Genomic DNA, 22,229 nt, shown 5'->3' on the forward strand with positions numbered 1-22,229 from the left:
CTTGTGTATGCATGTCAGGTTTTTAGAAACATTTCATTTGACTTTCACTTAATGTGGGATTTGGGTGTTGTAATGGCTTATGTTAAGAGTGTGTGAATTTGTTGTGTACTGTATATCAGGTATCTGTTAGCCCCTGTTAGTCCCTCCCTGGCCGGCATGTTTTTTTATTTCAACTTTTCACCTCCGAGCTCCATTCATCATGTCTGCTTTGTCACTTCATACTGTTCCAGTATTCTTTATTTCTTTCATTTTATCACCTACACTGTTTTTTTGTTCTTTCTTTTTCTTCCTCTTACCTTTCCTGTCATTCTGTCACATTTCCCTCCCTTTTATCACATTTCCACACCTTCTGCTCTGCATTCTTTCTTTTGCTTGCTCTTCCTCTCCGCACACACTTTGAACCTGCACATTCCCATTTTGGATATAATGCCGGGCGGGGTAGCTGACGCTTGTCTCCCCGGCTTTTGGGGTGCTGCAGGGGTTTGCAATGACCACGGTAAGACCTACGCGCTGTACGCCATCACTGTGTTCAGACGCAACCATGACGGCAGTGAGGACTGCTGGAAGACCTATCGCCGCTACTCAGACTTCCACGACTTCCATATGAGGATCACTGAACAGGTGTGTGTGTGTGAGATACAATGTTTGTGTACCAGTTGTTCAGAAGTCAGGAACATTTCTACCCCAGAAGAAAGTTAACATCTCATGAACTTGGTTGTCTCCTTCTGAGTGTTCCATATCTTGTGTTTCAGTTTGAAAACCTGGCGTCGATCCTTAAGCTGCCAGGGAAGAAAACATTCAACAACATGGACAGAGACTTTTTGGAGAAGAGAAAAAAAGACCTCAATGCTTACCTACAGGTAACAATTTTATGTTAGTGTTGACTAGTCAAATATTGAATGCCTTTTATTTTCTTGCATCATTTTGTAGAGTGCATATCAATAACTTTTGTGTGTGTGTATGTTCCAGTTGCTGCTGAACCCAGAAATGGTGAAGGCCTGTCCAACTCTGATTCCTTATGTCTATGACTTCCTAGAGAACAAGGCCTACAGCAAGGGCAAGGGGGAGTTTGCACGCAAGGTCACTACATTTTTTAGGAATAAGTGTTTCAGTGTCATTTATTTACTATAAAATAACTGCAAATTTATTATATATATATATATATATATATAGTTAATAATATATAAGCATACTCTGCATTTATTTCATTACAGATATATGAGTGGCTGTACTTAAGAGATTACTAATTTGTGACTGGTTTTCTAAAATACATTTTCTCCTTTTTGTTTTATTCCCCCATCAGATAGACACATTTGTAAATCCTCTGAGGAGTTCCATGAGAAACGTGTCCAACGCGGTGAAGGGCCTGCCAGATAGTCTGGCTGAGGGCATGACCAAGGTGTCTGATAACATGGGCCGCATGTCAGAAAGACTGGGTCAGGACATCAAACAGTCTATACTCAAGGTAACACCATCACATAGAGCAAGTACTAGTCTAGTATATCAGTGTAAAAAATGTATATTTTCTGTTTGGTCTGTTAGCTTTAAACCTAATCACTTGGCTATGGTTATAATGATTGGACTCCTTATAGGGTCCTCACAAGTCCTGGCCCTGTGGCCTCTATTTCTGTAAATAAACCAGTTTCCTCTTACCCTCACTGTTCTGACAAGTTCATCCAACGTATGACTATCCAGTGTCCTCTTTTTTTTTCCAGGTGCCTCCACTCCTCCCCAAGTCTGACATTGACCCTGAACACTGTCGAGTCTCTGCTCAGCTTGATGACAACGTGAGTCAGTGGGCATTTTTGGTGCTGCGTGTTTGTTTAATTTCTTTCATTTCCTTGGGCTTTTAGTTATTTAAATGGTCATTTATATGTTTATTTGTGTGTCCAGGTGGATGATAACATCCCACTGAGGGTAATGCTGCTACTGATGGACGAAGTGTTTGACCTTAAGGAGAAAAACCAGTGGCTGCGCAGGAACATTAAGAACCTGCTGCAGCAGCTCATCAGGGCCACGTATGGAGACACCATCAACAGGTCAGAGACACAAAATACACAGTTCACAGAACTACAGAAAGTATAGGCACATATACAGCAGACCAGTTAGAAATGTTTTATGTATTGTAGTTATAAATTACTTAATTTCTGTGCCCACCAAAACATGTCTATAAATGATTTCAAACTCAATCAGACCTATTAACAATCTTGCAGAACTTAATTTGGTTTAAGAATTATGGTTAACTTGAAGTATTTCCCGCAGGAGGACTTTTCATTTTTATGTCACAGGTGATATACCAAACAGGCCATATATAACATAACTGATACTAGGATCGTTCTATTTCCAGTGAGTTGAGCTGTTTTGTTAATGTGAAAAGAGATGACTACATTTAAACCAAATACAGTATTTCAGACTAGATGTGTAACAGTACACAAAGGTTTATACCCCCAATTAGGAGTCACGGTACTAGTCATTGGAATCGGACAATTTAGTCATTGGCCCATTGGCAAATAAGGTGACATGCGCTGATGGCAGTAGCTGATGTTTATCTATTTTGCGCTGCCTTAATGTTGGGATAATTGGTCTGACTATACAACAGTAGCCTACCCAGCTTCAAAAAAGGCAAAAGGCGGGCACTCTGGCATGCCATAACGCCAGGGGGCTGCAGGTTCACGCACATGCGTTTTTGTTTTGAAATAAGTCAAATAAAATGTCTGCTATGTGGGAGTATTTTACTGTTTTGAAGAAAGATCAGTGATATACAGTTTGCAAACAAATTCCTGTGACATTTCAAGAGGAGGTGTGGCAGTCAAGAGTTTAAATACATTGAATCTCATTGGCCATTTGAAAAGCCGACAGAACGACTCTACCCTATGTTAACCACAGCATTCAAAAAGGTAAAAAAATTCCCCTATGGAGAGTGTAGTTTACCGGCTGGTAGCATGCAGCTAAAGACATAGGGTAACATTAGCTTACCGGTAGCCTGCAGCTTAACTATTCCAGACACCATGGCCACTGCCTGAGTCATAGATGACGGAGAAACAACAGAAAATACTCCTGCTTCTCTGAAGTCACTGCCGTGGCGAACATTTTGCCTTCTCCTTGAGTGAGTTACATATGTAAACAAACAACGAAGGTAAAGCATGTGGGCTATGGTGCCTTCAGGTACACTCGTTAAACTAATAGTGCATTCAATTACGGCACTAAAAAAATCTGAGAAACTCAAACTGTTCATAAATTTGTTTGATTGGATTTTTGCTCATTCAAAGTACGATCAAGATGGTTTCATATTTTTTAGGAGATTTATTTGTTTACCATGCGGATAATAAAATAACAAGTATCGACATCAGCCAAATTAATATTCTACACATCGGTATTGGCTGAGAAATCTGCAATCGGTGTGTCCCTACTTAAAACTGAAAAGCATCTCTTTCGCTATGAAACTCTTTCTCCGTTGCTGTTGTAGCTAACCGGTAATCTGCAAGCCAGACCCACATCAAGATGTTGGTTTCTGGGAACTCACCATTGGCAGGGCTCAATCCAAGGGGCGGGATAAACGGTTGTCTTTCAACTTTCCTCTGCACTCATAGCCAACCAGAGCAACGCTAGTTGATAGATTAAACTTTTGCCGTATCCGGTCGGCAAAACTCCAAACACATCTTCCTTTTTTAAGAATGACTTCAGTGCTTAACTCCAAGTCTTCCAGAGTCGCGGCCAAAGCCGATTCAAAAGACCGCTGTTTGCCAGCAGCAGCAGCCATCTTCTTTGCTTTCAAGTAACAGGGAATTCACGCGGAACCGTCGCAACTCTGCCGTCCTTATGTTAAGCCCGCCCACCGACTCTAAACACGATGTGATTGGCCTGACCAGAATTTGGTTTTTCCAGCTCGCAAGCCAACAGAGAGTTGCTAGACTGACCCTGGCTGCAAATTACATTTGCTGCCGCTAGGGCGCGTCTAGATTTCTAGGCTAGGGTCTTCCAGCTCTGGCATTTGATTTGCGCTCGCCATAGTGTGACTGACTTGCACTCCATTCCACTGGTTGTGCTTAAATGTTGCTAGTGGCATAAGGCTAAAGATTTTTGGGCAGAACGCATACGTGTGAACTTTGGTTCCACATTATGTGCATCAATTTACAACCGGGGTATTCTGCATGTGGCTCCGGACTGTGACCCCCGGACTGTGACAGTTGAGTACGAATACACAAACAGTTGTAGCCCTATCTCAGACAAACATCTCCTGACCTAAGACATCAATATCTTTATTGCAGAACCAGTTCCACGCAAGCAAATGTTATAATAGGATTAAAGTTCACAGATCACAGGATGTTTACACACACCTAAACTGAACACAAGTACACACATGTTCAGAGCTTCAGAAAACATCTCAGAAGTCTTGTACACAAAATAAAGAGCAGTAAATGGCATCACACAGAGCACAACCTGAATCATCTTTCCTTTGTCTCTGTAGGAAAATTGTGGATCATGTGGACTACTTGACCTCACCTGAGCAGGTTGCAGACTACGTCAAGAAGTTCAGGTAACCACTCCTTTTTTCTTTCAGTAACTCTAATTGGTCAGAAGAATTATGAATAACCTTTAATGGCTCTGTCTCTTTATAGGGATTCCTACTGGCCCAACGGTATTCTGGCTGAGGCGGCGCCCCGTCGCGACAAGAGCATCCGCATGAGAACACGAATAGCTGCCAAGACCAGTCTGCTGGGCATCATGCCAGGTGAAAACACACACACACACACACACACACACACACACACACATTACCCAGCCCCATTTGAGACTGTCTCATCCATTTCATCCTTGAGGCCCTCTCTCTTGTACAACTGAAACATACTGTTGGAAAACACTTCTGATCAAGCATAAATCCACAGAGGTGTATATGAGCATAACAGAAAAGGAAGAGGACACACAAGGATTTTAGTAGCTGTCTTTTATCTGTTTCTTTGCACCTTTTCATTTTGTAAATTTGGTGGTATGTTCGCGACACTTTCATTGTGAACTTGGGGCAAAAATAAAACCCCTGCCTTCCTTGAGGGTTTGTGCACACTCCTGACCACTATATTTCTATCCCTACCTCAGACGAGCTGAAGCACATCATCGGAGCGGACACCACGAGAAAGGGCATACTCCGCGTCTTCGACATGTTTCAGTACCAACCCACGAACCGTCGGCTAGTCTACGTTTTCCTGGAGGGCTTCTTGGAGACGATGTTCCCCCAGTACAAATTCCCCGAGCTCTTTGTCAAGCTGCACTCCCGCTCACCACGCATCCACAGATATAGCCAGAAACTCAAATCCTCCTCTCTCAAGAGGTGACAGGAGAGGACAGAGGCAGCGGTACATGGGCCGATTAGACACACACAGACTTGAGAGCTAAGAATGGGTGGGGCTTGATGTGAACGTTGGGGTATGTGTGTGTGATTTCTGCCCTTCCACTTTCCTCACACACTCTTTTCAGTGAAAACACTCCACTTATCTAGCTGATTATTTCTGTCAAGACAGAACTGAAGGATGAACAACACACTCTTTCCTCCTCTCACTCTGTGACACACACACACACACACACACACACACATGCAAACATAAATCCTGTAGTTTGCACCCAGACTGAAAATGGTCTTTTCTTATAGTTTAGATATTTTCCCTCTTCCTTTTAGGACTTTTTAGTTGTGTTTAGCTTTATCCTGGGCCAGCCAATGCTGCTTACTCCTAGTCCAGAGAGCAGACCACAAATACTGTATTGTTTTTAAACTACTAGAGTAGATAGCATAGACCCACACCTTGCCTTACTTTCCCGCTTCTGTCTTTTGGCCAGCACTCTCTACCATCTCAATGACCTGGCAATTCGGCTGTAGTCAAACTTACCTTTATGCTGTAGACATTTTATCTGCAAAAGCTGCACACTTGTAAACATGCAACAATATTTGTTTTCATAGCAACCAAATATGTCAATAGCACTGGGTTAAAAAGGCGCTGTTTTTAAAATGTGACTGAACAAATGTGGGTCGAAAGAGATGATTTAGATTTTTTTTCAGCCTCAAAGCCTCTCTTGAGACATGAGTTGTTGTTGTTTTTCTCTTTCTAAGTTACATTATCTGTACTACCCATGATCCTCAAAGAATAGATCCACATCCCCTTTAATGCTACTGTCATAACCTGTGATGACCAAAGCTCATGCTGTTCCATACGTGTGTGTGCACTGGTTTGATGTTGGGATACTCTGAACATTACTGTGCTTCATATCCTTAATCATGTGAGGAAAGAGAATGCAAAGTTGACCTTTACCGACCTAAAAGGTGAGGCTGTGAGGACAAACTGAAGTGTGTTATAGTTGTGGGAGGCTCAGCTCTGGCTCTCCAAGCGCACTATCAAAGAATGTACTCTCTGGTCTAGTGTATTTGGCTCGTGTAGAATTTTGTGTGAATATGTGTGTGTGTTTAGCACGAAGATGCAACCCTATACAGTCAAAAACTGTGCCGGTGTGAGCTAGTGAACCAGCCTTAAAACTATAAACAGTATATACTGACCAAGAGACGCACGCTAGACATAGCTCTCCGTCACTCGACTGAACGTTACAAGGAAATCAAGATAAAGAAATGGACATATATCCCTGATCACTTTTATTCAGAAAAATGTCTAATTTTGTGCAATATTTTTTTTCTTTAATGCATGTGCATTTTGAATCATTGTATTCTGAAAAAAGTAATTATTTTGGTTTTAATAATAGAAGCTTCCCCAGAAATGTCTTCTTATACGAACAACTTTACATTCCGTTGTTGTAAAAGTACAATGTTTATTTTACGGACTTGTTTTAAAAGTCTGAATTTTTTTTTTTTTGGTGTGTGGGGTATTTTACACTTATCCCTAGCCTACTCAGACAGAATCTGTGTTTGGGTATCAATTGGACAGTGGTAGGGGGTTTTCTGTGTTGCAGCCCGATGATTAGGTCATTTGGCTATAGCTAGTTTAGAGGCAACCTCAAACAACTGCTTCTTTTTAACTCATAAGTGGTGTTTTATGCATTCAAGTCTGTTCTGTTGAGGTTAAGATCTTTGTTATTAACTGACTGCTGGAGGGGACCCCCCCCCCTCTATCCAATAGGCTCACAGGAGAGCCATAGCCAGTGACCAATGGATTCACTGCTAATAAGCACTTACCGTAGCAACCGTGGGAGGGCCACTCCCATTGGCTGGACGGAGCCCCATTCTGCTGCAGTCATTGGATGGAACTCCCTCGTCTGCTTTCATTTGCTTGCACTGAGCAGCCCTGATTGACTCTGACTCTGATTGGCTGAGTAGGAGGACAAGAATTGTAGCCTCACTTACTGGGAGCGGAATATTTGTTCCCACGGTGAAGGAGGTGTCACTTCTAACTTTCTGTACATCTCTCCATACAGGAAGGCTTGTCTTTTTTTTAACCCCAGTATTTATGAATCTATGATAATGAAAATTGTGCATATATCTGTACAGTATGTGTTAATAGTGTGCCTAAATGTACTGTCAACTCTATTTTCATATTTTTCTTTAACCTAAAAAAAAAAATCAATCAGAATGTCATGATCATTTTACGCGACTGAAAATGACTTTAGGATGTTTTTTTGCATCATGCTTATCAAACTCTTCCTTGTGAGCAATTGTGCTCAGATCAGTATAACACTAATAAAAGGTAACTCAGACTAACTGACCCACAATGTATACTGTCTTCAGTGTGTTTGCTTGCTGCATTTGTGGTTCGTAAAGATTTACAGGTTCTGTGTAGGTTTTCGTATATACAGTCCACTAATTAATATACAGTTGTGCTCCTAAGTTTATGAACCCATGCTAAAGTTGAGTAAAAAGAGGAATAAAAAAATCATCTTTTGGAAATTGATCTTAATGCCTTAATTTAAAAAAAAAAAGAGAGGAAAAAACGGTCCTTTAAGGACACCAATTTTCATTGTGAATGAATAATGTATCGTAAATAAATAAATGTTCTTCCTTAAAATACAGGGGGCATAAGTAAGAACACCCCTATGTTAAATTCCCATAGAGGCAGGCAGATTTTTATTTTTAAAGGCCAGTTATTTCATGGATCTAGGATACTATGCATCCTGATAAAGTTCCCTTGGTCTTTGGAATTAAAATAGCCCCACATCATCACATACCCTTCACCATACCTAGAGATTGGCATGGGGTACTTTCCATAAAATCATCTCTCAATGCAAATCAAACCAGCTATTTGGCATGGTTTTATTTCAGTTAGCCTATCTCTAGGTATGGTGAAGGGTATGTGATGATGTGAGGCTATTTTAATTCCAAAGACCAAGGGAACTTTATCAGGATGCTTAGTATCCTGGATCTATGAAATAACTGGCCTTTAAAAATAAAAATCTGCCTGCCTCTATGGGAATTTAACATAGGGGTGTGTATACTTAAGCCCCCTGTATTTTAAGGAAGAACATTTATTTATTTACGATACATTATTCATTCACAAAGAAAATTGGTGTCCTTAAAGGTTGGATTTTCAAAAGATGATTTTTTTTATTCCTCTTTTTAGTTAACTTTAGCATGGGTTCATAAACTTATGAGCACAACTGTAAGATCATCTCCTTACTCCCTGCTGTCTACTGTGCAGTCGGTAAGTATTTTATACAGTGAAACACTTTCACTTGTGTTTCTTTCTGTCAGCTTTATTTGAGGGTGTTTATATTCATGTCAGGCAAAAAGTGTAGGAATTGTAGCCCTATTGTCATATATATATAGTATACTGCACTGTCCAAATTTTTTTTTACTATGTATTAAAAGCGCTATGATTCATAGTGTTTATTAGTACAGATGCTACTTCTAAGAGCCAAAATAAAGACTGTAAAAGTAGTCATAGTATAGTAAAACATTCCAGTGCTGAAGATTATTTTAAAATGTTCTTGTTTATCTAGTAAACACAAGTCTCTTTTCTACAAGTGATCGATCTTTGTTTGTGGAGACAAGTGAGTTTGATGCAGAGACTGACAAACGAGAAAGTATTCCAATGGGTGGGGGACTCATTTTGCCATGCTAGTTATTTAATACCACACAATTGTGACATTCCATATCAACTATATGTGGGATGACAAAACTAAATTAAAATCATATATATTTCTAAAGTTTATGTGGTTGTCATGAGGCCCTACACTGCCGCATCATTCTCTTATGAACCAGGACGGCTCTGAGCAAATGTCTTAACTTACACTGCATTCCCCTTTATTTAATGTTGTCATAATGCAATAGGTTTGTTTTGTCTGCTTAAAATCAACCAAATGACTAAAATTGGGTTTATAATTAATTGTAGTATTGTCAATACTCACTCAGTCCTGATAATGTATGATAAGTATGAATTAAATGTTTTTTGCATTGCATGCATGTAAGAAATTACTATTTAAAACTGTGTTTTTATAACAATGTAACGTTGACAGATATAAAATTGCCTTTTTAAAGAATATGATCTCTTTAATTTTTAATTCAACCAATCAAAAGCTTCCAATACTGCTTGGTTTATATGATGCTTTTTAATGTCATAATAATGCAAACGCAACATAGCTTTACTACAGACTCAAGAGCAGCTTCTTCTGTGTCATATATTGTACATTAATTTTGTCTTGCAGTCCATGTTTGAGCTAGCTATTGATGCTGTTATGAATTTCTAAGCAGGCTTCACGTCTTCCTTTGCGCTTTTCCTACCGGGTCAGCGATGATAACAATTCCCCATGCAGCCAGACCTGAAAGATAAAACACAGGTGTGCATTTTTTGCTTAAAACGACGACAAGTAATGTTACCTAAAGAGTCAGAGTATTGCATAACTTACTAGCAGCAAATGTAATCTGTGCCACTGTGCCAACAGAGGTACGTGCACCTTGCCGCATCACTCTCCGGGCTGCATTAAACACATAAGCTCCAGACAGGATCAAACCCCCGCCGGAGATGAGCCGACAGCTCCAGCAGCTCTTAAACATATGGCTGGGTTTTGACACGGGAACATCGGCTCCTCCTGTTGGTGCCTCTGGTGCAGTTGACATATTGCACTAGGTGTGTGCTAACGCTAATACACTTTCTGGTATAACGTTATGTATGGAGCGCCAGACAAACATGAAAACATAAACAAGGGTCCGTTTCTAGAAATCGTCCTCATATGTTTAAATAATTGGTCCACATGAAGGGCAAAGTTACTACTGAAGTATATCTCTGGTCCTGCTCATGCTGCCTGCAGGAAGGTCGGATTTATGAAGTGTTTCCGGGTTATGTGGTTTCCTGTCTTGTACTTCCAAAATAAGTTTTTTGTTTATGAACCGCTGCCGGTGTTACTGTTAAAGTGGTGACTGAATTAACTGGTGACATGATTATTCCTGTAGTCCTCGTTTTGAACTAAGCTGCAGTTTAAATAGATCACTGTGAAACAATGTGCAGGATGGTGATGTCTAAAACTACATTCCGAAGTATATCTGCACAAATAAACATAACGTTAGGCTACATAAACAAAGTAATCGGAACTTATTTCTTGGTTATGAGGACACGCCAACGCCACATCTTGAATATGTCACCAGTTAATTTAGTCACCACTTAAAAAAAAAAAATAATAATAATTTAGTCACCACATAAACCTTAACATACCGGTTGTCGCTATGTCTATACGGCCTATGTGCGGTAAATAATCTGTTTTCTGTGATCCGTTTAAGGCAGGATATGTAGCTAGGCTATGTGAAAATGTAGGACATTGACCTGCTGCACAATCTACGATCGCCGATCGGTGTTCAACGCACTCCCGTTTCAGTTTTGTCGGGTCTGAGTGGCCATGGTGTAATTAGTCCGTCTGGGTAACATGATTCATGTCTCACGGGAAAGAAACAATGTGTTTGTTCGTTGTTGTTTTTTGCAGTTTTGCTTTAACGTCGGCCGTTAATCAAACAGAGTCTGATGTGGACTCCTGGTATGTTGCTGCTGTGTATGAGCACAACTTAATCCTGAACCCGGAGCCTGATGTCCCCCTGTCCCGCCTCGATGCCCTGCAGCACATGCAGAAAAACCTGGATATCTACGAGGAGCAGGCTGCCCAGGCTGCTCAGCAGGTATGGACAGGTCAGGTCATGGGGAGAGTTCATTTTTGGGTTTCTCAGTCAAACAAACAATGTTGCTTTTTGGTCACTTCATAAATAACAGTATATCCAGTATCTTTGAGATCCTTGAAAGGAAGAAAAGCTTTCAACATTGACTTCAATTTGCTTCAAAAGAGAGTAACTCAAAGAAAGTCAACGTTGTCACATTTCTCATTGACTATATTGTTTGCTGAAACAGTGAACAAATATTACATTTTTGTTTAGAATCAGAAACGGTTTATTTCCAAGTAGGCTAGGCCTATACAATTTGATTAGGTAATGATGACGTGCATTACAATAAACACTGCAACAGTAGTGTGTAAATATAAAACAATTGTAGCCTACAGTTATGCAGCCATGTGCAAATTATTGTCCAGGGGATATGTTCACAGTGTAATTATCCTATAAGTACAACAATATGTGCAAGAAGGGAGATCGCAAGGATGTGCATTAATGTAATGCAAATCGTCAGGAGTGGATCAGGATAAGAGTCAGTGGTTCCGGGCCTTGTTGATGAGGCCATGCAGCTGCAGTTTGGAAGAAACTCTGGTCCTGATGGACTCATTAAAAATGTTTGTGTCTGGGGTGGAAGGGGTCAGCTAGAATCTTTCCTGCCCGCCTCAGGGTCTTGGAGGGACGGCAGACTGCAGCCAATCACCTGCCAAACATTGCAGTTGTTATTAACTCAAACTGTACACTGTAGTCCTTGGACCCTTTAGCCCAATTTAAGTCTCAGATATCACTTCTGTTGTCACTTGCTATAATTGCAGATTATCATTATTTTATTATGTACAAGTTACCTGAGCTTGGATCATAGCCAAAGACCACTTCATTTAAGATTTGTTTGGGTTCAGTTTTCGTGCGTGCGTGCATCCACTTGTCTTTTCAAATATCTCGAGAACTGCTCATCCGATCTACATCACACTTGGCTTTCTGGTTTCCCCGCAAAATACCCACGCTAATTAAATCCATGCTTTAAAAGTTACTTACTTTAACCTTATGCTACTAACTCAGCCTGTTGGGAAATGAATACCTCTGCTGAAGTGTTAAATTCGTAAACAATAATATTACTGTAATTAATCAGGGTCCCAAAACGGGCTACTTTTGCCGTGATATATCATTCGTACCCAGATAATGAACTAATGTAATGTAACCAAGGGAGCACATTGGTACATTATTACTGGCTTTCAACTGAGACATTTGGATGTAGTTTCCTAGTTAGGCTTCAAAATGGCGATATGGTAACGTTTGCACATAGTAAAAAATGAAAAATGTCACAATTGCAAATCCCGTTGAAATATGGTCTAGATGTGAACGCTCAATCAACGTCTTTAAACAGTCATCACATTCACCGGTGACCATAGTCTTTTTAAATGTCTTTATAACGGAAAAATGCTCATGCTATGAATTGCTGATATTAACAGTTTTCTAAGCTCGGCTCATACTCAGAGACCACTACATTTCAGAATCCATTTCTGTTTGATAAGTTACTAAAAAAGCACAGTCAGGATATTAGTAAATGAAAAGACCCATTTATTAAACTTGTGATGGCAGGGTAGTTATGAATGCATCTATTACTGCAAACGAATCAGTGTTCCCAAGTAAACTCAGTCACCAGAAGTGGATTTATTTCTCTGTATACTCACAAAAAGAAGCACATTTAATGCCACACAGTTCATGACTGCAGAATAGTAACGAAGCTTGTCTCATCTCTACTCTGCCCTCATCTTTCCTTGGTCAGGGTGCCCAGATCCTGGTGTTTCCAGAAGATGGTCTTCATGGTTTTAACTTCAGCCGTTCTTCCATCTCCGGCTACCTAGAAACCATTCCTGACCCCCAGCAGGAGAGCTGGAACCCCTGCACAGAACCGGGCAAATACAACAACACTGAGGTACACAATCATACGACTTGATGTTGTTATTGAACGACCATTCTGACAGGATACACTGACATAGAGACACCACTAGGCTAGCCCAGACCCTTCACTAATGAAGCACCAGTCTTTGAATATAAATCACATTTGAGTGTGGTTGTGTTTCACAGGTTCTCCAGCGGCTGAGCTGTATGGCCCGTCGTAACAACCTCTACCTGGTGGCCAACATGGCTGACCTGCAGCCCTGCCCCCTGAAGACTGACCCCTCCTCCTCCTGTCCCTCTGATGGACGCTGGCAGTTCAACACCAACGTGGTTTTCAGGTGCAGTGTAGACCTTAAAATAGAAGTTTTTTTAACTAAAGTCTAGCATGTGCATCAATACATTATTCCCTAGTGATCTGTTCACAAAACCTTCTTTCATACAGGTCAGATGGTCTGCTGGTGGCTCGCTACCATAAAAACAACCTCTACTTTGAGGAGGCCTTCGATACGCCGCCGCAACCTGAGATCATAACGTTTGATACATCTTTTGCTGGAAGGTTTGGCCTCATGATCTGCTTTGACATCCTGTTCCACAAGCCCACAGTTGCCCTGGTGGAGAAGGTGGAAAACAGCCACTCAAATTCTGTACCCAACTCTACATTCCTGTGTGTGGTCTTCTTTTTTCTTAACATCCTCCTCTCCTTGGACCCCTTTTAGGGTGTGCGTCAGCTGATCTACCCTACAGCTTGGATGAACCAGCTCCCCCTTCTGGACACGATCCAGTTCCAGCAGGCATTCAGCTTAGGTGCCAATGTCACCCTGCTAGCGGCCAACATTCGTAACGACCAGCTGAAGATGAGAGGAAGTGGTATCTACACCCCTTTTTCTGCCACCTACCACCACGCCCAGAAAGGAGACCCAGAGGAGGGCAGGCTGCTGGTGGCCAGGGTGCCAGTCTTAGACCCACTGTGGGTGGGGCAGAGTGTAACTACAGAGGAGGGGGTAGTTAGGAGTGAGTCCACATCATCTACAGCTACAGACTCTGGATTTTGTCACCAAGAAAGCTGTTCTGATTCTCCCCCTCCTGAAACTGCTTCACCAGTTCCTCCCTCCTCTGCCACCTTCATCTCATCTATGATGTACGATCCCTTTACATTTGTCCTCTTGAATGAAACAGAGGGCAAAGTGAATGTGTGTAATGGCACCTTTTGCTGTCACCTGCAGTACCGGCGGTTACCACAGGGCAGCAGTAAAGAGTTTTACGCATTGGGAGCATTTGCTGGAACACACACTGTGAACGGACGCTACGGCCTCCAGGTATGAATGAGAATAATTTTGGATATTTTAAAAAGGAGACAGTTGTCACAGTTATCACATCTTTGTTGCAGGTGTGTGCACTAGTCCGCTGTGCAGGGTTGGACGTCAGTTCCTGTGGACAGGAAGTGGAAGAGGCTGAGTCTAAAATGGACTTCCTGTTGGAGGGGAAGTTTGGGACCAGATATGTGTACCCATCAGTTTTGGCTAGCAAGATGGTCCTGGAGCAGCCAGAGCATCTGGAAACAGCTGCAGATGGCAGAGTAACCATGAAACACTCAAACATGACTGGTGGCCTGGTCACTGCCTGTCTGTACGGACGAATGTATCACCTGGACAATGAATGAAGTGCTTTGGAGTAGATAGGTGTTTCAGGAGATCACTACAAAACGCATTTCCTGCATAAAATGTTTGTGAATGCTGAAAAGCTAAATTTCTAAAGCAAACTGGAGGTGAAGAAGTGAGAATAGTTGGAAAAGTGGGAATGGTTTCAATTAGTATGAATTTTTGTTGAATAATACCAATTATGTATCAAACTAAAGTGGACTATTTAAAAAAAAAGATTGAATAGCTGTCGCTACACTGAAGTCTTAAAAAAGTCATTGTATAGTATGTCGACAAAAGTGATAAAAAAAATCGTAGTATAGTATGTCAAAAAAAGTGATAAAAAAGTCATAGTATAGTTTGTCGAAAAAAGTGATAAAAAAGTCATAGCATAGTATGTTGAAAAAAGTGATAAAAAAGTCATAGTAGTTTGTCCAAAAAAAGTGATAAAAAAGTTATAGTATAGTATGTCACAGAAAGTCTGGAAGAACATGCAAAATATTATATTTTGCACAAAAGGGACATGCCCCGACAAGGGATCAAACCAAAGGTCAGATCCTGCAGTGTTTTTATGCAAATTTTTAGTGCAAACCACAGAGCCACTGTGCAACCAAGTTAAACACATTGATTAGTCATGTCATAGTATGTCGAAAAACGTCCTAGCATAGTATGTCGAAAAAAGTCATAGTATAGTACAAGAACTTTATAGCATAGGATGTCGAAAAAAGTAATGAAAAATCGTATTATAGTATGTCGAAAAAAGTGCTAAAAAAAGTTTGAATATAGTTGTCGAAAAAAGTCATAGTATAGTATGTCGAAAAAAAAGTCATAGTATAGTATGTTGAAAAAAGTGATGAAAAAGTCATTGTATAGTATGTCGAAAAAAGTCATAGCATAGTATGTTGAAAAAAGTGATTAAAAAAGTCATAGTACAGTATGTCGAAAAAAAGTGATAAAGTCATAGTATAGTATGTTGAAAAAGTGACAAAAAAGCATAGTATAGTATGTCGAAAAAAGTACAGTATGTCAAAAAAAGTCATAGTATAGTATGTTGAAAAAGTGATAACAAGGTCATAGTATAGTATGTCACTGAAAGTCTGGAAGAACATGCAAAATATAAACAAAAAGGACCAGCCCTGACTGAAGTGTCAGAGCCTGAAGTGTCTATTTGGAGCAATGCGAAGAAAAAAAGTCATAGTATAGCGTGTAAAAAAAAAAAAAGTGATAAAAAAGTCATAGTATAGTATGTTGAATAAATTGACAAAAAAGTAATAGTATAGTATGTCGAAAAAAAAGTGATGAAAAAGTCATATTATAGTATGTTGAAAAAAAGTGATGAAAAAGTCATAGTATAGTATGTTGAAAAAAAGTGATGAAAAAGTCATAGTATGGTATGTCGAAAAAAAAGTCATAGTGTAGTATGACAATAAAGTCATAGTATAGTATGACGAAAAAGTCATAATATAGTATGTCGAAAAAAAGTGATTAAAAAGTTATAGTAAGTGTATCAAAGAAAGTGTAGTATCCAATGGCTTATTCATATGAATCATGATTATGTTTCTGGTACAAAGGTTTCATATAAGACACTGTATCCTCATGCGAAAGTGTAGCAGTGCAGTGGTTTAATGATTAACCTCTTAGTGGCGTGATTTCGCTTGGATGTTCAATAGGTGGTCTAGGATTGGATGTTGAGGGGTTAACGAACTATAATGTATGTCCAGGGAGCCCCCCAAGCGGACACTAACCTATGCTAAATGTACTATGTTATTTAACATGTTACCTAAACATACCCAATCTAAGCTATGAGTTTTAGAGCCAGAATTAGAGTGCATTTTGGCTGTGTAGCTACTCTCCAGGCTCTGCGCAGGTCTGTAATTGATGCTAAAAACTTGATGTAATAAAACCTTTATGATCAAGAACAGTGTCCAGCAGAGTCTCTTCCACACATCCTCAACACAGCATCGCAACTAAGATACAACAAAACTTGGTGTCTTGAAAAAAGTCATAGTATAATATGTTGAAAAAGTCATAGTATAGTATGTCAAAAAAGTGATAAAAAGTCATAGTATAGTATGTCAAAAATAGTGATAAAAAGTCATAGCATAGTATGTCGAATTTTTTAAATAAAGTCATAGAAAAGTTTGTTGAAAAAAGTGATGAAAAAGTCATAGTAGAGTATTTTGAAACAAGACCATTTTGCAGAGCCACGCTCGCTGCGTCTGAGCTTAGCGCCAGCCAAGACTATTGTGAATGGTTTAAATAAATGCAAATAACCCAGAGCATTTTTTTTCTCCTATCCTAGTGTGTGTGGTGTAGCCAAACCTTACTCCACAGCGCGCAGATAGGTCTGGCAAAGAGAGACTACCTGGCGACACTTGCAATACACGTAAACAAGATAGCAGCAGGTTGGATTAGCCTGACTGGCTAGCCACTTGTTTGTCTGTTTGCATTTGTGGTAATACTAGGCGTTCTGATTCATGTCCTGTGGCCTAGTCATAGTCATCAGTTGTGCCCTATGCTAAAATTCAGCTGGCATTTATGGCCTACATGTGACATCACTCATGTGAGATTTTGATCTGTGTGGAAAACTATGAGACATATCCACTTTGTATAATGTCACTGGCAGTCATTCAGGGGTTCACAAAACCACAGTTATGTTATGTAACTTCCAATAAGTAGGCTATTTGAAAATGTAAGACATGGAGCTACTGTACAACCTATAACTGTAAATGTGACTCCAGATTTATACAGTAAACAACACTGTTTCACAAGGGGAGCTTCTTATCACTAAACCAGTCAGCTCTGTTTACCTCAGCCTCTAGTAGGACTTCGAACCCCTGATGAGAGGCTATGGTAAACAAAAAAGTAGTATTGTTGTCTATCATCGAAGACTGGAACAATGTTTTTGATCGTTGTCGTCAGTTTTTCTTTAATTTCGGCCGTTGTTCAGACAGAGCCTGTCATGGACTCCTGGTATGTTGCTGCTGTGTATGAGCACAACTTAATCCTGAACCCAGAGCCTGATGTCCCCCTGTCCCGCCTCGATGCCCTGCAGCACATGCAGAAAAACCTGGATATCTACGAGGAGCAGGCTGCCCAGGCTGCTCAGCAGGTATACTATTCAGTATTAAGTACTTTGTCCTACATATCACAATTTATTCCACTAAAAACTTTCCACTGGAAAAGCATTGGTCTATGCTCAGATGTCACTGCAGTTGTCACTTCATAACAAGAGACCACTATATTTAAGAAGTTTTCTGTTGGATCAGTGACATAAGTTACTAAAAAGCACAGTCAGGATAATACCATATCAATAAAATGACCATTCCTTAAACTTGTGATAGCAGGGTAGGTATGAGCATATACTGCCAACGAGTCAGTGTTCCCAAGTAAGGCACGTTTAAGGAATGGCCATTTTATTATATATGTATATATATATATGAGCATATATTACTGCAAATGAGTCTGTGTTCCCAAGTAAACTCAGTCATCATGAATACAATAACAACAATAACAGAAGCAGTCATTAGTCATGTTTCCATCAACGTATTTGCATGCGCATTTTGAAGTATCGCATTAGAAAATTTTGATGGAAACGGCAAAATCGAAAAAACGTCCTCAAATTACGCTCACTTGAGGTACTTTTTGCCTTTTTCGAAAAAGAGTTAATGCGCAAAATGGGAGATGGAAACAGCTTTGCCGAATAAGTTGTGACGTAGCGAACATGTAGCCTAACTCAACCAACCATATATACTGTCAAGCGTAGTCTAGTTTATTCGCTCTAAACTAGTTGATGGAAACACTTCTAATTCGCTTTTCTTTTTTTGCAACATTTTAAAAGTTTCTCTGTATACTTACATAAAGAAGCTCAGTTATTGCCACACAGTTCATGACTGCAGAATAGTAATGAAGCTTGTCTCATCTCTACTCTGCCCTTTCCTTGGTCAGGGTGCCCAGATCCTGGTGTTTCCAGAAGATGGTCTTCATGGTTTTAACTTCAGCCGTTCTTCCATCTCCGGCTACCTAGAAACCATTCCTGACCCCCAGCAGGAGAGCTGGAACCCCTGCACAGAGCCGGGCAAATACAACAACACTGAGGTACACAATCATACTTTCCAACTTTATGTTGTTATTGAATGAGCATTCTGACAGGATACACTGACATAGAGACACCACTAGGCTAGCCCAGACCCTTCACTAATGAAGCACCAGTCTGTGAATATAAATCACATTTGAGTGTGGTTGTGTTTCACAGGTTCTCCAGCGACTGAGCTGTATGGCCCGTCGTAACAACCTCTACCTGGTGGCCAACATGGCTGACCTGCAGCCCTGCCCCCTGAAGACTGACCCCTCCTCCTCCTGTCCCTCTGATGGACGCTGGCAGTTCAACACCAATGTGGTTTTCAGGTGCAGTGTAGACCTTAAAATAGAAGCTGTTTAGCTGAAGTCCAACAAGTGCACCAATAAATCATTTCCTAGTGTTCTGTTTACAGAACCTTCTTTCATACAGGTCAGATGGCCTGCTGGTGGCTCGCTACCATAAAAACAACCTTTTTCTCTTTGAGCCACACTTTGACACGCCGCCGCAACCTGAGATCATAACGTTTGATACACCTTTTGCTGGAAGGTTTGGCCTCATGATCTGCTTTGACATCCTGTTCCACAAGCCCACAGTTGCCCTGGTGGAGAAGGTAGAAAAACAGCCACTCAAATATTGTACCCAACTCTGCATTTCTGTTTGTTCTTCGCTTTTCCTAACATCCTTCTCTTCTTGCACCCATTTTAGGGTGTGCGTCAGCTGGTCTACCCAACAGCCTGGATAAACATGCTCCCCCTAATGGACGCGGTTCAGTTCCAGCAGGCATTCAGCTTAGGTGCCAATGTCACCCTGCTAGCGGCCAACATTCGTTATGACCAAAAGAAGATGAGAGGAAGTGGTATCTACACCCCTTTTTCTGCCACCTACCACCACACCCAGAAAGGAGACCCAGAGGAGGGCAGGCTGCTGGTGGCCAGGGTGCCAGTCTTAGACCCACTGTGGGTGGGGCAGAGTGTAACCACAGAGGAGGGCGTAGTTAGGAGTGAATCCACATCATCTACAGCTACAGACTCTGGATTTTGTCACCAAGAAAGCTGTTCTGATTCTCCCCCTCCTGAAACTGCTTCATCAGTTCCTCCCTCCTCTGCCACCTTCATCTCATCTATGATGTTTGACCCATTTACATTTGTCCTCTTAAACGAGACAGAGGGCAAAGTGAATGTGTGTAATGGCACCTTTTGCTGTCACCTGCAGTACCGGCGGTTACCACAGGGTGGCAGTAAAGAGCTTTATGCATTGGGAGCATTTGCTGGAACACAAACTATGTATTCACGCATGGCCCTGCAGGTATGAATGAGAATCATTTTTGATATCTTAAAACTGCCGAACTAGGCTCTTATCACATTTATCATATCTCTGTTGCAGGTGTGTGCACTAGTCCGCTGTGCAGGGTTGGACGCCAGTTCTTGTGGACAGGAAGTGGAAGAGGCTGAGTCTAAAATGGACTTCCTGTTGGAGGGGAAGTTTGGGACCAGATATGTGTACCCATCAGTTTTGGCTAGCAAGATGGTCCTGGAGCAGCCAGAGCATCTGGAAACAGCTGCAGATGGCAGAGTGACCATGAAACACTCAAACATGACTGGTGGCCTGGTCACTGCCTGTCTGTTCGGACGAATGTATCACCTGGACAATGAATGAACTGTTTTGAAATAGATAGGTTTGTCAGGAGAAGATTTTTTAAATACATTTAAAAAGCTGTTCTGGAGCCATATTAAAATGAGCTAGCCTGCCTCTAACATTATAAAGCCCTGTGTCTTCTTTCATACACAAACTGCAATTAATCAAAAACAAATCTATTTATTTGTTCATTACTTAATCCGTACAAACATTAAACCAGTAGCGTACATCCTCTGCCTGAAAGTAGCTTGTTCCTTAAAAGGCAATATTAATTAATTTCTCACACACACACACACACACACACACACACACACACACACACACACACACACACACACACACACACACTTCACCCTCTCTCCAGCAGTACACAGACATTGAGTAGTTACAGCATTGCAAGTTAAAAGTTGAGCCGCTCATTCGGGTCATCAATCAAGTGACTGGACCAGTCATACAGTAAATGGATCTTACATCCACCTGTTGTCCTAAACAGCTCCCAATGATTCAGTCCACTGTTAATCCCTTCCTGGCTGCTACATGCAGGGGCCTGAAAAAAGGTGGAGGGAGATGTTAAAGTAAGTCTGAAATTAGTACATTACCCCATCTCATTACTCACTCATTAATATTTATAATAAGTCCCTAATGTTTTATCTTATTTGTATTTTTCTGACATGTGAACCCATAGTACTTACTCATTTTTTCCAACATGTAGAGAAAAACAAACATTTTAGGACAAACCTTCTCTTTGGTCAGAGATCCTTGGAGACATGTTAACATCCATAATTCACCATGTCCAGTGAATACAAAAGCATTTCTGTTTCTGTTAATGGTTGTTACCTTGCTGCAAGCCAGATGTAATGCTGTGTTCCTGTTTGTGTCCTGTAGTGTGAAGTCTGCTTTAGCACTGCTCACCAGCATCTCTGCAACACAAGAATGAAGATGGTTACATGTCAAAGGTTTAGAAATCAAAGGCCAACATTGTATCTATGACACATAGCGGGTGTACTGACCCACAGTATTGGTTTGTCCGCTTATAGCGGCCATCATCAGCGGTGTCCTGCGTGTGTGTGTGTGTCGACCACGTTTGCCTGAGCTCCGTGGCTAAGCAAAAGGGAAACACACTCCACATGGTCGGAAAAAGCTGCAGCGTGTGGGGGGGGTCCTGCGTTGACACAAACACAGTTGACAACATACCAGCAGAGGTTGTGCCCAGGATGACTGTTCCTGATGTCTCCATTAACTGAAATAGAGAGATGGTTCCCATATTACTATTTTCAGATCCAGGTTTGGCACACATGGCAAGTCACTGCCTCATTAAAGTTGCACAGAAATGTCATGGTTACATGACATGACATGGTCACACTGCTCCACATGGTCCTAATGAATTGAAAGAGAGGTTAGTGGTACCAAGAGGAGTTTTATGTTTCTGTGAAGTCAGCTGAGCACATTAGGAGGCGGGGCCAACCCTAACACAAGTGTAGTGTGTGTGTGTGTGTGTGTGTGTGTGTGTGTGTGTGTGTGTGTGTGTGTGTGTGTGTGTGTGTGTGTGTGTGTGTGTGTGTGTGTGTGTGTGTGTGTGTGTGTGTTCACTGTTTCTCAATAATGTGAAGAGCAAGCAACAGGTGCAACTTCAGGGATATTTTAACCCTCAAGCTGGGCCACAGAGGATCATGGGAATTTTATATATTCTAGGCACTGTTGGCACATGGCAGGAATTAGCCTTCTGGGCCTTTCTGCCAGAAATGGTCTATTTAAGTCGAAAAAAGTGATAAAAAAGTCATAGTATAGTATGTCAATAAAGGTCATAGTAGAGTATGTCGAAAACAGTTACAAAAAAAGTCATAGTATAGTATGTCGAAGAAAGTGTTGAAAAGTCATAGTATAGTGTGTCGAAAAAAGT

General features: G+C 40.9%; 3 protein-coding genes across 7 annotated transcripts in view; all 3 read left to right on the forward strand.

The window, feature by feature from the left end:
* Positions 1 to 7,697, forward strand: part of snx13 (sorting nexin 13) — a 28,559-nt gene extending 20,862 nt beyond the window's left edge. For 3 of the 4 annotated variants that reach the window (XM_078267348.1, XM_078267351.1, XM_078267350.1), the window contains exons 17-25: positions 443 to 621; positions 753 to 860; positions 970 to 1,080; positions 1,304 to 1,465; positions 1,716 to 1,787; positions 1,894 to 2,039; positions 4,469 to 4,537; positions 4,620 to 4,732; positions 5,095 to 7,697. In XM_078267348.1, the coding sequence (XP_078123474.1) occupies positions 443 to 621; positions 753 to 860; positions 970 to 1,080; positions 1,304 to 1,465; positions 1,716 to 1,787; positions 1,894 to 2,039; positions 4,469 to 4,537; positions 4,620 to 4,732; positions 5,095 to 5,330 (1,196 nt within the window). In that variant the 3' untranslated portion in view covers positions 5,331 to 7,697. The remainder of the gene's footprint in view (positions 1 to 442; positions 622 to 752; positions 861 to 969; positions 1,081 to 1,303; positions 1,466 to 1,715; positions 1,788 to 1,893; positions 2,040 to 4,468; positions 4,538 to 4,619; positions 4,733 to 5,094) is intronic. The other variant, XM_078267349.1, reaches the window with a different exon arrangement.
* A 2,632-nt stretch (positions 7,698 to 10,329) lies between these two features.
* LOC144529034 (biotinidase-like) lies at positions 10,330 to 14,745 on the forward strand. Of its 2 annotated transcripts, XM_078267959.1 has the most exons (7): positions 10,330 to 10,670; positions 10,903 to 11,092; positions 12,861 to 13,010; positions 13,163 to 13,314; positions 13,419 to 13,596; positions 13,693 to 14,292; positions 14,364 to 14,745. In XM_078267959.1, the coding sequence occupies exons 2-7, from the start codon at positions 11,039 to 11,041 to the stop codon at positions 14,634 to 14,636; spliced, it is 1,407 nt and encodes a 468-aa protein (XP_078124085.1). In that variant the 5' UTR covers positions 10,330 to 10,670; positions 10,903 to 11,038; the 3' UTR covers positions 14,637 to 14,745. The 2 variants fall into 2 exon arrangements, with proteins under 2 accessions (XP_078124085.1, XP_078124084.1); XM_078267958.1 differs by having other exon boundaries at positions 10,330 to 11,092.
* A 2,815-nt stretch (positions 14,746 to 17,560) lies between these two features.
* LOC144528866 (biotinidase-like) lies at positions 17,561 to 20,451 on the forward strand. Its single transcript, XM_078267719.1, has 6 exons — positions 17,561 to 17,725; positions 18,562 to 18,711; positions 18,869 to 19,020; positions 19,124 to 19,304; positions 19,400 to 19,999; positions 20,078 to 20,451. Exons 1-6 carry the CDS (start codon positions 17,576 to 17,578, stop codon positions 20,348 to 20,350), a joined length of 1,506 nt encoding a protein of 501 aa, XP_078123845.1. The 5' UTR covers positions 17,561 to 17,575; the 3' UTR covers positions 20,351 to 20,451.
* Positions 20,452 to 22,229: the final 1,778 nt, after the last annotated feature.

The sequence above is a fragment of the Sander vitreus genome, chromosome 14 (genome assembly GCF_031162955.1).
Source record: "Sander vitreus isolate 19-12246 chromosome 14, sanVit1, whole genome shotgun sequence".
Classification (NCBI taxonomy): Eukaryota; Metazoa; Chordata; class Actinopteri; order Perciformes; family Percidae; genus Sander; species Sander vitreus.